This window comes from Trematomus bernacchii, unplaced genomic scaffold (assembly GCF_902827165.1).
Source record: "Trematomus bernacchii unplaced genomic scaffold, fTreBer1.1, whole genome shotgun sequence".
Classification (NCBI taxonomy): Eukaryota; Metazoa; Chordata; class Actinopteri; order Perciformes; family Nototheniidae; genus Trematomus; species Trematomus bernacchii.
In genome coordinates, this window is record NW_022988066.1 from 7,217,061 (window position 1) to 7,233,036 (window position 15,976).

General features: G+C 43.0%; 1 protein-coding gene across 1 annotated transcript in view; it reads right to left on the reverse strand.

The window, feature by feature from the left end:
- The window catches only part of zcchc7 (zinc finger, CCHC domain containing 7), a 45,544-nt gene that overhangs the window by 16,208 nt on the left and 13,360 nt on the right, over positions 1–15,976 (reverse strand). The window contains exons 4-5 of the mRNA XM_034120739.1: positions 636–682; positions 108–245 (exon numbers count right to left, since the gene is read on the reverse strand). Of these exons, the coding sequence (XP_033976630.1) occupies positions 108–245; positions 636–682 (185 nt within the window). The remainder of the gene's footprint in view (positions 1–107; positions 246–635; positions 683–15,976) is intronic.

Sequence of the window (15,976 nt, forward strand, 5' to 3'; positions counted from 1 at the left end):
CACACACGCACATAAAAAACACACATAACACAGTTAGTAGTTTTACATATTGGTACTCATCAGAGTGTATAAGCTGTACACGCTACGGTGCACTGAGTTGAACTGACTTTGGACTCTGGGCAGTTCTTGGAGAGATGTCCGATCTTGTTGCAGTTTCTACACTGGACGCTCTTGTCGGTGTAGTATCGGTTTGACAGCCGCGGCCCCGTTACTCTCGCACCCTTGTCTCTGTTATAGATCCCAGCCTGAAACATACACAGTTGATACTCTCATTATTTATTTAAAAATGTGTATAGAAAAATCATGAACATCTTAGAATAGAACTCATTTTGACTGACAATATATAATACATACTGTTATACTTATTATTTTTTAGAAATCACACATTACTTCTTACATATTACTTTGGCTTATATCCAAAAAACGGACAGTCCTAATTATCCAAACAATTGAACTGTACACTATTCTAAAAATAAGTTTTGGCTCAACACATCTGCCTTTTATTCAGAAAAGGTTTGCAGAAAATGGCTGCCATTTAGACCACCAGTCCAACTACTTTATAAAAAGCCATCGAACGAAAAGTGGCTAAATGTCAAAATATACAAATCACTGTAAAAATACTGATGTCCTCTTACGTCCTTATCCTTTGACGAAACCAACCAGCTGGCCTTCTCTTCAGCATCTGGTAGAACAGAAAAAAATATTTACAACAAGGTCACTTTCAATTTTAACTGTATACACGTTTGGTGTTTTTATGTTTGACAAAAGGCATCTCATGAAAACCACTCATCATAAACATACAACAATCAATGTAATCAATGGGAAGATTTTTGAAATGATAAAAGGTAAGGATCAAGAGGCCTTCCTTAAATTTGAATTCAAAAGAACCAATGATTAAACATTTGTTAAAAATATTGGTTATCGGTGGCATAAATATTTTTTTTTACTCAATACAACAAGATTTAGAGCCATAGCTGACAAATTCTAGAACATATCCAACCCTATTAAGAACTCTAAACCCTGAGGAGTAAGTTCAGTTTCCTGTAAGAGAAGGACACACACACGCACAGAAACTGACACAGTGGCAGCCCAGCACATCTGTATGAGAGTGGCACTAACAGCGCCCTGAGGGACGCCCCTGTACTCTCCTCAGGCCCAGAGAACTGTAACTGACATCCAGACATTGTAACGTACACACAAACACACACACAGAAACACACAGACACATGTACTCAGCATAAATTATGTGCTGATAGCAATGACCCACACAGACTCGCATGCTTTCACAAACACATACAGACACAGACACACCCACCCATCGACCCCCACGATTAGCTGGTTGACAGTCTTTAGCCTTTGGACAAACATACAGCCTTGAGCCATAATCAAATATTACAGTCTCCTTTCCACCTCTCTCTCTTTCTCTCTTTTTCAGAGTCTCTCTATCCGCCACCTTATCGCAATTCAGCTTAGCCCTCCTTACTTTGCTTTCTCTCTCTCTCCTCCTCTCCTTGTTTTCTACCCAACTCCTCCCCGGGTGTGAGGGAGGTTATCACCTTTCTTCCCCCGTCAAACAAATTAAAATGGCTGCTGTTTGGATGGGGCTTCTTTCTGCCACGACCTTGATCCTCAAAAAACAAACACACAGCACCCTTGCAAGCAACTCAACGCTGTACAGTTTAGAGCAAAAACGTGTGACCCTAATTTGGATGATTCTAAAAATGAATCAATTGAACGTCATTTGCGCTCTGGGCTGATTCATTTGGGCAGATTGAAACCGTTATATATTTTTTAAATACACCTACCAGTGACCATAGACCGTGTACAAGCCACCATAATGCATATACTTTTCTCAAAAGATGCTCTTAAAATGTCCCCTATACATAATTTAAGCATCTCCAAGGAAGAAAAATCTGGATCAAAAGTGAAAAAACAGTCGAAGTTGTTCAAATTAAACGGAATTAGTTAGTACCTAGTAACTGTTTATTTATAATTCACTTTAAGGTCTGGTCAAAAAATGTAAAATAATAAAAAATGTCCACTACAATTTTACAAAGCCCACGGTGATGTATTTAAATGCTAAATATATTTTATAAAACAAAGAAAAGCATCAAATCCACACATGAGCGAAACTGGAACAAGCCATTTTTGGCATTATCCTTGAAAGATAATTTAAATTACTATGAAATTGACTGCATGTTGTCAGCTAAGGATCAGTGTACCACAGTTTTCCATCTACCTACCTTAACTACCATGAACAGACTGGGGGGCCTCTGTGTGTGTGTGTGTGTGTGTGTGTGTGTGTGTGTGTGTGTGTGTGTGTGTGTGTGCGTGTGTGTGTGTGTGTGTGTGTGTGTGTGTGTGTGCGTGTGTGTGTCTGAAAGCGTTCATGCACGTGTAGTAAGTGTTACACAACAACTAGCATCCAGTCAATGGGCAGCTTGTTGAAAAAAGGCAGGGGTGAAGGTGTGTATGTGTGAGTAGAAGTTCATCTAAGAATGATTGTGTGCGAGAGAGTATGTGTGTGTGTGTGTGTGTGTGTGTGTGTGTGTGTGTGTGTGTGTGTGTGTGTGTGTGTGTGTGTGTGTGTGTGTGTGTGTGTGTGTGTGAGTAGGCGTTAGTGACTCAACGAAAGTCATTCCCAAAGCGTCTCCCAGGGGGACTTCCCAAATAAAGAGCAGGAAGCTTTCCCTTAATCTAAGGGCCCCCCATCTCACCAACACACACACGGATAAAGGTTGAAGCTCTTTGTCACGGCCGAGGAATCAAACACATGGGTGGGGAAGAGGAGAGGGTGGGTGGGGGTCTGTTGTCTGTACACTTGGTGAAAATATGCTAATCAGCCTTGAGGCCTCGCTCAAAACCAAACGAGAGCTGCTTGCTTCATCTTGGCCAAACTGATCTGAAGGAGTCAGGAGCTGAATAAGCAGATGGCAGCGCCTTTTCCAAACAGCTGAACGGACGCGGGAGAGAGGCCTCAGCCATGTCCACTGTAGCAATTTCAACTGACCAATAAATCCTAAAAAGGAAATGTATGCGATGCGTCGGGAATAGGTATCTGAGGAAAACCAGGATCCAGAGTCTTGAAAGATCTCCACATGTATTCAAACAATCAGCAGAAAATGAAATTGAGAAAACGTTCCTTAGCATGTCAATTTACACACAAGTTTTTATTCTCCGGGACAAGTTGTACATTATCACATCAATCCGTCATCGAGGGAAATTCGACACAATGGCATGGAAGAGGGGGAGACGGAGAAACAGAGGGAGGGAAGGATCAGGGGAAAGAAGGCGACAGATGCTACCTGTCTGTCTCATAGGTACCCTGATTACTAGAAGATGAGGAGGAGAGGGGAGGAGGCTGCGTGCCAGTTCATCAGAGCCGGCAGAACAGAACAAAACAGAGTGTGTGTGTGTGTGTGTGTGTGTGTGTGTGTGTGTGTGTGTGTGTGTGTGTGTGTGTGTGTGTGTGTGTGTGTGTGTGTGTGTGTGTGTGATTTGAATCCGTCCCTTCTACCAGTGAGAACAGACTACAAGTGTACGTGGGGCTAATGAACCATGAACACCCAGCTCTCCTGGGGTGACACACACACACAGAATAAAGGGGACCACAAGCAGCATAATTCTGCCAGGCTGTCCAGGCACGATGGTTGAAATGTGATAACCCAGGGATGAGACTGGGAAATACACACACATTTTGTAACGGGGTCTCTCCTGACAACCACCCATAACTGTGACCATGTTTCCTGTGGTTGTGTATGTGTATGTGTGAGTGTGAGTGTGAGTGTGAGTGTGAGTGTGAGTGTGAGTGTGAGTGTGAGTGTGAGTGTGTGTGTGTGTGTGTGTGTGTGTGTGTGTGTCTACAAGCCATTTACTCCTCTGTCCCAGTAACATCAAAGTCAGGCTTGCCTTGCCCCAAACCCTCTTTCCCTGTCCCGACACTTAAACAGGCATCCCAAACCAGTCTGCCCATTGTACCACGCTGTTGACCAGGCCCATTAACACCAACCAGTGCACGCACGCACACACACACACACACACCTCCACAAAATAGTAGTGAAAGAAAGGGCCTTGCCCCCTCAAATGGAGGTTATGTTTGATACTGAAGCGACAGGGTCGGATTAGCAACACTATACATGACAATGGTGAGGGGTGGGCGGGAGTGTGCAGGCTGTGTATGTGTGTGTGTCGGTGTGTGCGCACAAAAAAAGTGCTTCCTTTGTGACATCACCCTTGCCCTGCAGCCCTCTGCGAGGTTAAACATACCAAAAGGTTGGCCAAGTCAGACGCACACACAGACACACGCACACAAACCCGTAGCTTTTCTACGCCTCTTTTGTGTGACAGAAAAGTCTGGCCGAGGGTGTAAAACACAATAGCAAAGAGAGCAGGAGAACAAGTCAGATGAACAAGAACAGTGAGAGGAAGAGAGGGGGGAGGGAGAGGAGGGTGAGGATGCATTGGTATGGGCCATGGAGCACATTACAACACAACAAAAGAGGAGCTGTCTGAATATCAAGCCCACCGGACAGCAAAGAGCATTCAGGTAGAGGAGTGTTTGAGGGAAAAAGGAGGACAGTGGAGGACTGGGGCAAATTAGGTAGTGAAGATGAAATGAGATGCAGAACAAGAAGGAGATAGAGACTGTGTGCAGATATTTGCCATGCTGCGAATAGATCAATAGCTGAATAGACCTATTATAGATGAAAGCTGCAGATTTCATTCGACTTAAATACATGCTGTTTCTTTGCCCATCTCCACCTTTACCTCTGTTAGAGAGATATAGGTGAGAGAGTCAAATTAAAAGCATTCTCAAACTGTGGCAAACATTCCTTTATTTACTTCAGCTATAACCGTATTTACTTAACGGGTAGCAAGGTTGTCAACTAGGGTTGGGAACCGAAACTCGGTTCCAGATGAGAACCGATAAGAAAATGCCGGGTACCGGGTACCCATACAAAATACACAATTTCGGTTCTGCTTAACGGTTCCTAAATGCTGTAGACCCTGTATTCCACCGGGTCCGTCTGCGCCGCGGTGACCCGGTGGAATACAGGGTAAGGGCGGACTGGCCATCTGTGTGTTCTGGAGAATCACAGAACGGCCGGTCGTCAGCGGGTCATCAGCGGGTCGTCAGCGGGTCGTCAGCGGGTTGACGGCCGGCACCGCCCTTGATTTTTTTTAAACGGCATCATGTAAGTTGCGGCGACAGAGGTCCACAGTTGCCCCGCAGCGAGGCTCCCCCCGTCCTCCCGTAGACCGTTCACGAGCTCAGTCACTTCATAACACCAAAGATGGATCGCGGTAAACGCTCTAAAGTGAGGCTCCACTACACTAAAAAAGAAAAAGACAAGGCACAGTGTAATGCCTGTTAATAGCTTGCCACAGGCATAGCTCAGTTCAAATAAAGCACAGCTATTGTGCAATACATTTGTATTGCATGTATATTTTTTATTTGTAAAAATGTCTGTTAAAGCTTAAAAGAATAAAAATATTTTTGTTATCTAAACGTTTGACCTCTTTCTTTTACAATTTTGTAATCGAAACGGGGAATCGATAAGAACCGGAATCGATAAGCAGAATCGGAATCGATACATTTCAAACGATACCCATCCCTATTGTCAACTAATCAAAAGATGGGTGGTTTGATCAGTCTATGTGTTGAAGTGTCCTTGGGCAAGATATAGCACCATTGGCTGAGGCATCCATTGAAGATGGATTTATGTTGTGGACTCCTTATCAAAATCACAGGACGCTTCATTTACAACCTTTCAACTTAAATGTTTGACTATTCAGAAGAATATAGAGAAAACATTTAGCAGCTATTTTTCTAGTTCAAAATCAGATCTGAAGCTGGGGAGGGACGCGACTAGGACCTGACTTGACTGAACCCAATTGGTACTTGACGAATGTGTGTCTCAAACTCAAACCCAGCCCGAGCCAATATCTTTTTTAACTTTTTTTTTATGTTTGCTCGCCAGGCTATTGCAAATCATTGGCTAATCTGTCTCTTTCCCATAAACACTGGGCATCATGTGTATGCAACCGCTGTATGTTCTTGCAACACATGGCAACCAACACCATTTCAATTTTAGGTTTATTTAGTTGATATAACGAGGAGGACATTAATCCATAAAATTATGTAAAGAAAAAGGATACTGAACCTGGGCAAGTTAGACAATAGATAACACTTCTCAATATATGATGATTGAAAAATAATGTATACCAATCCAACCAAATTACAACTGGTTAGGTCGAAGAACTCTTTCTGGCCTGTGCTTCATGATGCTTGAGGTCAACCTTGATTGCCGTTTGCAAGCTTCTTTCACAACAACCTTGACATATCAGACTGGCATGTATATTAAGTCAATCTTCAAAAGGTGATCTGATAAACATGTTTTCTGGTCAGAGTTTTGGGGGGGGTGCAGCTTGGTAAGAAAGGGGAGAAGAAAGCAGATGCCATCACCCTGGCTCCTGTTGAATCGGCTTTGTGTATGACCATCTCATATTTCATCGCAACCCGTCTCTGATTATCCATCCCCCGCATGACAAGCCGAGTGTTCACCCCCTGCCAGCCCATGCCACGTCCTCCCCTCCTTTCTGCCCCCTTCCACACCATGTTGGCAGCCAGGGCAGGGCAGGTGGCCAAACCTGTCAGTCAAAGTACCGTCGCCACGCGGCAATACCACAGACACCAATTACCACACAGCAGGGGCGCGGCCTGGCAACCGCATGGCAACCACATGGTCCAATCAGGGTACACAACAACAGGGACCAGGGAAGGCCAAAAAAAGTCAGTGTGTATGTCTGTGTTTGTGGGTGTGTGTTAGTGTGCAGGTATACTGCGGTTCCATATACAAGTTATCCAAAACCGAGCCAGTGAACGTCAACGGGTTTCAAAGGTAGTCATTGTGTTGTTTTAATATCCGCTAGCTTTCTATTTAGTGGAGATTTTCAATTCAAACGCAACATTTATCTCCCCCTAAATGTTGATAATCCTAGCTGCTCTTATTAAAACACACACTCCTGACACACCAAATCATGCATCTATGTTTCAAAAAGCGGCTGAATCCAAATTTCACTAATTTAATTAACCAAAACATGCTGATGATGTTTTGTACCTACCACCCATCACAGCAAAACAAAAAAGCTCTTTTACTACTTACATTTTATTTAAAATGTATTCTTCTCTAGCTACCTAGGCCACAAAAACTTGGGAACTTTCATTTTGAGATATCGATCAAATAATGACATAGTATCTGTCTTTTGACTTTAAAAAAGGGATAGTTTAACTAACATTGTGTAGTAAAATATATTTATTAAGATTAAAAGAATAACTTTAATACAAACCCTCCTTTTGGAATGGATTTTACCTGGATGCACAAAACTAATATATTCTAAAACCTTTTTAAAATATAATTTTTGAATCTGTATCAAGCATAATGACTTGCACAGTGTCATCAAAAGTAACATTTAAACAGGTTTCTGAATTATGAGGATTGGGTTTCTTTTTGTCAGTAAATGTATTATCTTTAGAATTGTTTGTGCAACCCTTATTTAAAGTTGAATACTTATAGTTGAGATTTTGTATCAGTATAGCCTAACAAGTTGGTCCCTTTTTGTTTTTTTAAAGAAGAGTATACTTTTGTACTAGTAACGACATTTGTTTCAATCAATTAATTGTTCCTAATGCTTGGGAAGTCAGTCTCCACAGTACAACGACAGGGAAGCGTACTAGCCAACAAGTGTTTTGAGGCTAAACTCATACTTGTGTTTGTAAGCACCTAAAGTAATGCTGATAAAACTGACCACATTATTCTGTGTTTTGGGCGAAACACACTAACACACAATCACGTAGCGTCAGTAAGGGGCAAATATATTTTAATAAAACCAGTGAGTTGCAACCTCAATTTCATTTTGATGAATTTCCTCCTGCGGGAGTGAACCAGGCAGTGGGCGGGAGGGCGGAAAGACGGGAGAGGGAAGTGGGGTGATGGGGGCTGGGAGGCAGATAGAATTTTCATGATTGTTATTTTTGTTATTATACAGCGAGAGAAAGGGGGGTGGGAAGGGGGAGATAAACGGCGTTGGTTAATCTGAGGCATTTTGTGGAGCGCTCCATTATCGGGCAGGTTGGGCATGTCGAGGGGGTTATTTTTCCGAGGGATCTTTGGCCCCGGTAATTAAGCTCCATTCAGCAAGCCCTGTTCCCCAAATTAAAAATTTGTCATTAAGTGGAATTTACCATAATGCCTTTTTATCTGCCGGCGCTTCAGCATCCGCGCATTGCATGTCTGTGGTTGTGTGTGTGTGTGGAGGGTAGAGGTGAAAGGGAGGGGGCAACCAATACGAGGTTAGACTGTAGTCAAACGCACATACAAACACACACATGAATGCTCATGCACACAATTGCACACACACACAGGCACAGAGGAGAAAGGGCAAATTGAAAAACTGAAATAATCCTGGACAGCAGCACAGGATTGCATGAGCAAACACAACACACACACACCCTTCAATCCTTCAAATCCACAGCCTATGGGGTAATTAAATAATGGTGCTTTAAAGTTTTAATTTAGATTTAGCTTTTTCCTTCCTCATCCTACTGTATGCCACACTCACACGCAAACACACACACACTCACACTCACACCCACACACACACACACCAGACCCAAAACAGCCAGTCACAGTGGGTTATAGACTTCATCCAGCGAGATAGCCCACGATGGGCAGGGTACATTGGAGAGTAAATGATTGAAGAGCAGAATCTCTGTCTCTATAGGCTTTATAAAACAATATAATTATTAGTCTTTAATTAGAGCAGCCCCTCTGCGGGACAGGGGACAGACAAAGAACAATAGAGGATTAGAAGTGGGGCTCCTAATATGGCTCTTTTATCACTTCATTCAAATACAGTTTATAAATACATCCAGCTGTCCTTTTCACCTGGTTAGTGGTAGATTCGGAAGAGAATGGGGACAAAACATTATTAAAAGGGCTGCAACTAAAATGTTCCTAAAAAGAATGTAAAGGTTTAAGTTTTTCACTATGAACTGCAATGTCTCCAGTTCGAGTCAAGCAGAGACCTTTTTGCATGTCGTTTCCAATCCATCTCCCTTGCCTTAAAAACACCTTATTAAATGAATGTCTATACACTTTTATTTAAGATTATTATTAGATGTATTTCTAGTTCTCTACATGTCTAACAATGAATAATGATACAATTAAACCAGCGGCCCGCGCTACACATTGACTGTTTGCTTAAGACAACTGATAATAAAAACACTTAATCTCCACATCTCTCTGAATGCCATCAGAGAGTTAAGGTGGGGAAATAATACCCTAATTTAACAGAGGGGGGTCTGGGGGGGGGGGGCTTGGGGAAGAAGAGGAAGAGCAGAGAAGGAGGAGGTAGGAAAGGAAGGGGGGGTGGACAGATGGCAGAGGTTATGCCTGGCTGAAAGGGGCAAGACGGGAGGAGGCTGTTCGGTGTCTGTGGGTGTGTGTGTGTGTGTGTGTGTGTGTGTGTGTGTGTGTGTGTGTGTGTGTGTGTGTGTGTGTGTGTGTGAGAGAGTGTGTGTTATCGAAGGACACACCGCACTTTACCCCCTCTTTTCCACAAGCAGAGCTCATCCTTAAGAAATCCCTTCATCTCCCCTCAGGGTCTTCTTTCTCCCCCTTTTTACCTTGATTTATTTTTCCCAAATTCCCATGATTCCTTGTTTGTAGATGTCACAGATGCATCAAATCCATTTTAATAAACATCTGACAGACTTTTCCTTTACTATCAAATCCAGTGTTTGTCTCATTTGATTTAATATTGGCTGGAGATTTGATTCAGTCATGAGCTAAAATAATAAGGTCCTCCTGCATTTGATTGACAGATAAAACCTGGATAAGGTAAACTACAGATAGAGCCGAACAACAACATGCTGTCAAAATCTGTGTGTGCCTTCAAAATACAGCAGAGGGAGGAGTGGCAGAATGGTAAGGGGAGAGAGAGATAGGGGGTCTTATTTACTGTCGTTTAATTTGCTCCCCTCTGCTTCGTCCATCCCTTGGTTTTTCTGACAGGTAATAAAAACGGGAGCTTTCCTGACAAGCCCATTTGAATTTGGATTGAATAATATAACTGTAGGGTTTCCCACATAACGCTCTGTCCAAGCGTGCACAGACTGCCAGACTGCCAGGGTGTGAATATGATGTGTGTGTGTGTGTGTGTGTGTGTGTGTGTGTGTGTGTGTGTGTGTGTGTGTGTGTGTGTGTGTGTGTGTGTGTGTGTGTGTGTGTGTGTGTGCTATCACTGCACATATGCATGTACACACAGGTTCTTACGTCATGGTAGTTAATGCAACAACAATAATGAATTCCTGTAACTAGCCACTTGGCCACTCCCATATGGCAAACTCTACATCTTTGCCTGACCTGTCTTTCTCCTAACTCTTTCTTCCCCCTCTCCTTTATTCCCTCTTCCTGCTTCTCCCCAAGATCCCTTCATCCCACCTCCTCCTCTTGTCTTACCTCATCCACCACTCTCCCTCCCTCTCTCTCTCCTCCTGCTGCTGCTCTCGGTAGCTGCTGAAATCCCATTCCCCGTGGGGCAGGCTAAATTGAATTGGCGTGTTTATATGAACAACAGGGCCGTTGCTTTAATATACCTTAGAGTTTATGCCTAATGCCTCCCTGCTAATACCGCTGGAGCTCACCGCCCTCACTCAACACACGCCGCCTTTATGGAAGTCATAAAAGAGACAGAATAGCGAGCGAGGAGGATGGAGAGATACTCTGGGAGTGTGCTTGTGTTTGAAAGCAAGGGGGAGAAAGAGAGGAAGAGGTGAGAGGCCTGTTAATACATCTTCACAAATGATCTGTTTTATCTCACCCTACAGTATCCCCTGCACACACACCTCATCCCTCCAATGTGGAGTGTGAAAGAAAAGAAAGGAGGAGAGACAGAAAGGGTGGAAGATTTTTTTAGATTAGTGAGTAATGCTGAATAAATATCCGGAGATTTGGTTGAGGGAGTCGGTCATGCTCGTCGACTTGCAAACATCCTCCATTTTCTCTCTGTCTCCCCACTTCTTTCTTCTCTTTCTTTCTCTCGCCTCTCCCCTTTCTCTTCTGACCCAGTGTCAGCCTACAAAAGGCCCACAGTACAAAGGAGAGAACCAGGCCTGAGACACTCAACCCAATTACTATTGATCAGTCTGCACTCAGAGGAGAAAATGTGCTCACCTGCACGCACGCACACACAAATCTGTCTGGATACAGAAAGTCCTGTAAGGTCAGGGATGGTTATTTGTTTGCAGCTTATTTGTAACACTGACCACTCAGGACTCTTTAAAAAGGGAAAATCACGATATAATCCAGGCTTCATCCCTTTTCTTGTTTCCATTCTATGGCCCCAAAACAGTGAGCTGAGTGGTTTTTTTTTTGTGTGTGTTGCAAAAATCACAGTAGGTACAAACTGTGTTAATACATCTAAATGACACCGTTATGTCCAATGAGGTTTGCTCTGGTCGAAGTGCGTTGTTACTGGGGAGTGACACGAATTTAGACCAAAAGGGTTGAGAAACCATGAAGGCAAAACCAGAGAAGAAGAAAGTAAAGAAACACATCTCAAAGCGGTTTATTTGTGGTAAGTTGGGCAAGAAAAACATTTCTAAAATGGTTTGTGTGTTTTGAAACCATTCAGTTTGTTGTTTCTTAAAATCCCAAACTCCTGGACCTGTCATCACGTTTTACATGGATCCTATTTAACATAAACAGTTAATATAAAACATTTTTCTATTTTCCAACATGTCTGTTAAAATAACCTTTTTGTACAATAACTTTAGGATTTTCTATTAAACAAATAATGTTTTAGAAAAAAATCAAAGATAGATCACATCATGTAACTAGTTGAAGCAAAATCCTTATTTCAGCGGACGTTTAAAGATGATTCGATTAGTTGTTTTGAATAAAAACTGAATAATTTATTTATGCCTATAATATATTTAGTATTTGCTTTTGTTGACAATATGTTTCAAATCAATACTTACAGAAATGTAAAAACTTCCACTATCTTGGTAGGATTATTTCAAACAGTTGGAATAAAATGTGCTTCCTTAAATTGAGTATCTGATTTTAATATTTACTACACTAACTTTGTGAAAATGTAATTTAATTCTGGCAAGACTGTTTCTAAATCTCGTTTAATAAACAGAAATCGGATTAAAGTGAATAAGAGGAGCTGTAGGGGACCCTGATCCGCTGTGGGGAAAAAAGCCACGTCATTATGTTAAGACTGCATAGAAACCTAATGCTATTCTATTTGATTAAAACCTTTAAAAGTTAGCAAAGCCCTGCTCGTAGGTGTGAGCACACACACTCTCACAAATGCACAAAACAGGCTCACATTAAGCGTGTAATGAACTCTGCTTGTTGTCTGGAAGCAAGCGCCGAAATATCAATGACTAAACTCCCCAACGAGTTAGTAACTATCTCCTTTCACTCTGATTTTATCCTCAATAATTAATTTTCTCTCCCAACACCGACTTCAGCTTTATCGGTCGCTCGCCGCCAGGATCTCAGCATTCCATTTAACCATAATCCCCCGGATAAAGGGGCGGCCTAGGTGTGCTAATGCACAGGCATGCGTGCACACAGGAGCACACGCACGAGCCAAGACTTAAACTTCATTCATAGACACATGTTATAAACTAGGTACATATATGTGTAAGCAAGACACCCCAAAATACTAACGCTGGGGCATTTTTCCGACAAAGGACAATTACTCTACTGAAAATCACGATCTTTCACATTTAGAAAGTGTAAATATGCAGAATGAGCACACAGTGGTTCCGGTCAGATGTGACACCTTTCAAACAGATCCCAGATATGCGCTGGATTATCTCAGGAAAGCCTCTGGCAGGAATCCTGAGCCTGCAGGCCCGGCATAGCAACAGCCACGTAACCAGGGCTTGGTGTTGTTGTATTGAAGGATGGTTGGAAATGGGAGTGGAGGAATAAAGAGATGGGATGGATGAAGGGAGGGAGGGGTGGAGCTGAAGGGGTCGGGGAAGAAAGGTGGAGTATGGATGTAGCTGATGTACAATTTTGGAGACACCCTACTACTGTGCTCGCTATAGAAATATTTTTATATATAATCGCAAATAAACGAAACTCTGTTTATAACCGCATTGATCACACCAATGTATCTTTTTATGACATTTTGAATCGTGTTCGACACAGGCTACATCTTAGCATTTGTTGGGTTGTGAGTGCAAGCATGACAGTATACGGTCATTTAAAGACTTTAAACGTCCCATATTTTAACATTCCCAGTTACTTTTCAAGCAATGCAGCAACCACTGAAAATGTGTGTAAATAGGTTGAACATAATAAGATTGCCCAAATCATAATGAGTATGGTTCATCTGCCAATTGATAAAGACACCATCATTGATTTTTTAAGATGGTTTAATTTTTGACCGATACAGGCCTTTTACTTTCACAGTTCTTTTAGCTATCATTAAAAAAGAAGATGCGCATTTCATCTGTTAAGTTTTGGCATTTGCCTCCCATTAGAACTGTTTAAGGCCCCGGCCACACGAGGACGATAGCGGTCGTATCTGCTACAGTTCACTATCAGATAGACGGTTCGGCCACCCGAGGCCGACATGGAAACGCAGAAAACGATAACGATAACGGGTCCCAAGGTGGGTAGATCTGCAAACGAAACGCTCTGGGGGGGCAAACGGCTCCGTGTTTACGCCTATACGATCCTGATAACGTTGAAGCAATAGCCCCGCCTCTCCTGCTCAGAGATCAGCTGCTGGGCTGTCAGAAGAGGGGGAGGGAAAGAGAGGCTCCGTTTTTTATAATTATATAGAGTCGTTATCAATTTGTTTTAAAGCTCAATAAATAACAAAGAAGACCTTTGACCGGCACTTTTCTAATTTTGTCCGGAAGATTTAAACTTTAACGGACATGTTGACCGGCGAAAAAAAATCTAACTGAAACTCTGCCGCACGGTCCCCTCGTCCCTTGGAAGAGGCGGAGAGGTGGGTGTTTTTCATCTGCTGGTGGACTACCGGAGAGATTTACAGCAGCAGGAGCAAACGCTTGCCTCGGGGAGGGAGAAAAAGAGCCAGAGCGTCCACAGCGGAGAATAAACAGAAGGGCAACCATGGCAACCATGCGCGGGAAGTCTTCTTCGCTGCTTTTGTGGCAGGATTACAGCGCCACTTACAGGCCCGGCATATGTACTACAGTGTCTCCAGCGCTTAGGAGCGGTCTCGTGTGAACGGACACGTTTCTGGTGCCTGTTGCGTGTGGACGGAAGACTTTTTTGAAATCGATTTCGGTCCGTTTGCGTTATCGTCCTCGTGTGGCTCCAGCCTAAGTCTTCAGTGTGTTCCAGCCAACACTTAAAGACAGGTATTTAAGGGCCTATTAAGCTTTAACATGTTGTAAACACATAAAGTGCATCAATATATAGCAATTAGACAACCCAAAAAAGTATCTTAAAGAATACAATAAAAAAAAACTAAGAAAACACCAACGAAGGACAAGGAAAGATGAAGGGAAAGTTAGAAGAGCGTTAGAAAGAGAGAACGAGGAGGAGGGAAGGGCTCGATTGACTGAAATATGTTGAGTGCCAGCGAGGCCAGACCAGGCCCAGCTGGTCTGTGTCTGACGAGAGCCTTAATTAAGAGACATGGGGAGAAGCCTTGGATCGGCCACATACACACTGCCAGGAGCCTCTGGAGAGGAAACTGCTAAACAGGCACACTTGTGTATCTGTGTATACTGCCAAGATTCTCACACACCCCCCCCCCCCCCCCCCACACACACATACACACACACATCCTGTGGGACCTTGTGAAAAACATTGCCCAGCTATTATTAGTCAACCCTTTGCATACCGGAGCAAGTGTACTAACCCCAAATGTGTGCGTTTGTGTGTTCTCCCTCTTATCCTGTTGACTGTTAAATTGAACTTCTGATTCCAAAACAGCTCTGCTAGTGCCGATGCTCGCGGAAGAAGTGGGGCGATGAAAAGGGGGGAGAAGAACGAGCCGAGGGGAGAGGGGGGGATTTTGTGGATCTGTGACTGCCTTCGCTGCCTTACCTCACTCAAAACGCTCGCCCCTCTTCCTCATCCCAAAAACGTTTTAATATTAATACATATCCCTCCACACCCTTCCCCATCCCCCCCAAAAATATCACCACCCTAGGCTACTAGTTAATAAAGCCCTCTTGACGACCCCTCCCAGAAACCAAGGAAAGACAATAAGGGGAAAGTTCTCCGGCCAAATAAAGGAAAATAAATTAATAAAGTCCCACGGGACCTCCCTCTGTCCCACTGTCACCCCCCATAATAATTTGATTTCCTATTAAGTGATTGCTTAATTATAATGATTATCATTGGTAATTGTAATTGACATTTTTCTCCGCTAGTTTCTGTCCCTCCCGCCCTTCTTTTCAGGTCGTCTTAAAAAGGAGAAAAATGAAATGGTGAATGCACAAGGGAGCAAAAAAGACGACGAAGAGGTGGCGTAATTCAGGCCAAAACTGAATGGCGCTTGACAATAGGACAAATTAAATACTATTATAGTCACACACTGCGCTGTCCGCCGCAACATACCAAGCGGGATTAAGGTGTCGAGGCTTAGAAGTTTTATTTAATCGTACATGAGAGTGTTTCAGCAAGTGTGTGTGAGTATTTGTCTAGATGTATTATCCTGTAGCTTCAGGGCACAATGTCTGTTGCAGGTCTCTTTGGAGCAGAGATTCTTGCTCTCGATGGGATATTCTGGTTAAATAAAGGTTAAAAAATAAGACTTGGATTCCCTATGCTATCACCCCCTCCACACACGCACGCACACACACACATACACACATTAAACTACAGTAGGGACCCTCTGGTCTCCAGTTTATTACCCCTTCCTTCAGGCTACAGTTACTGAGAACAGGAGGTTGTGTGTTTTT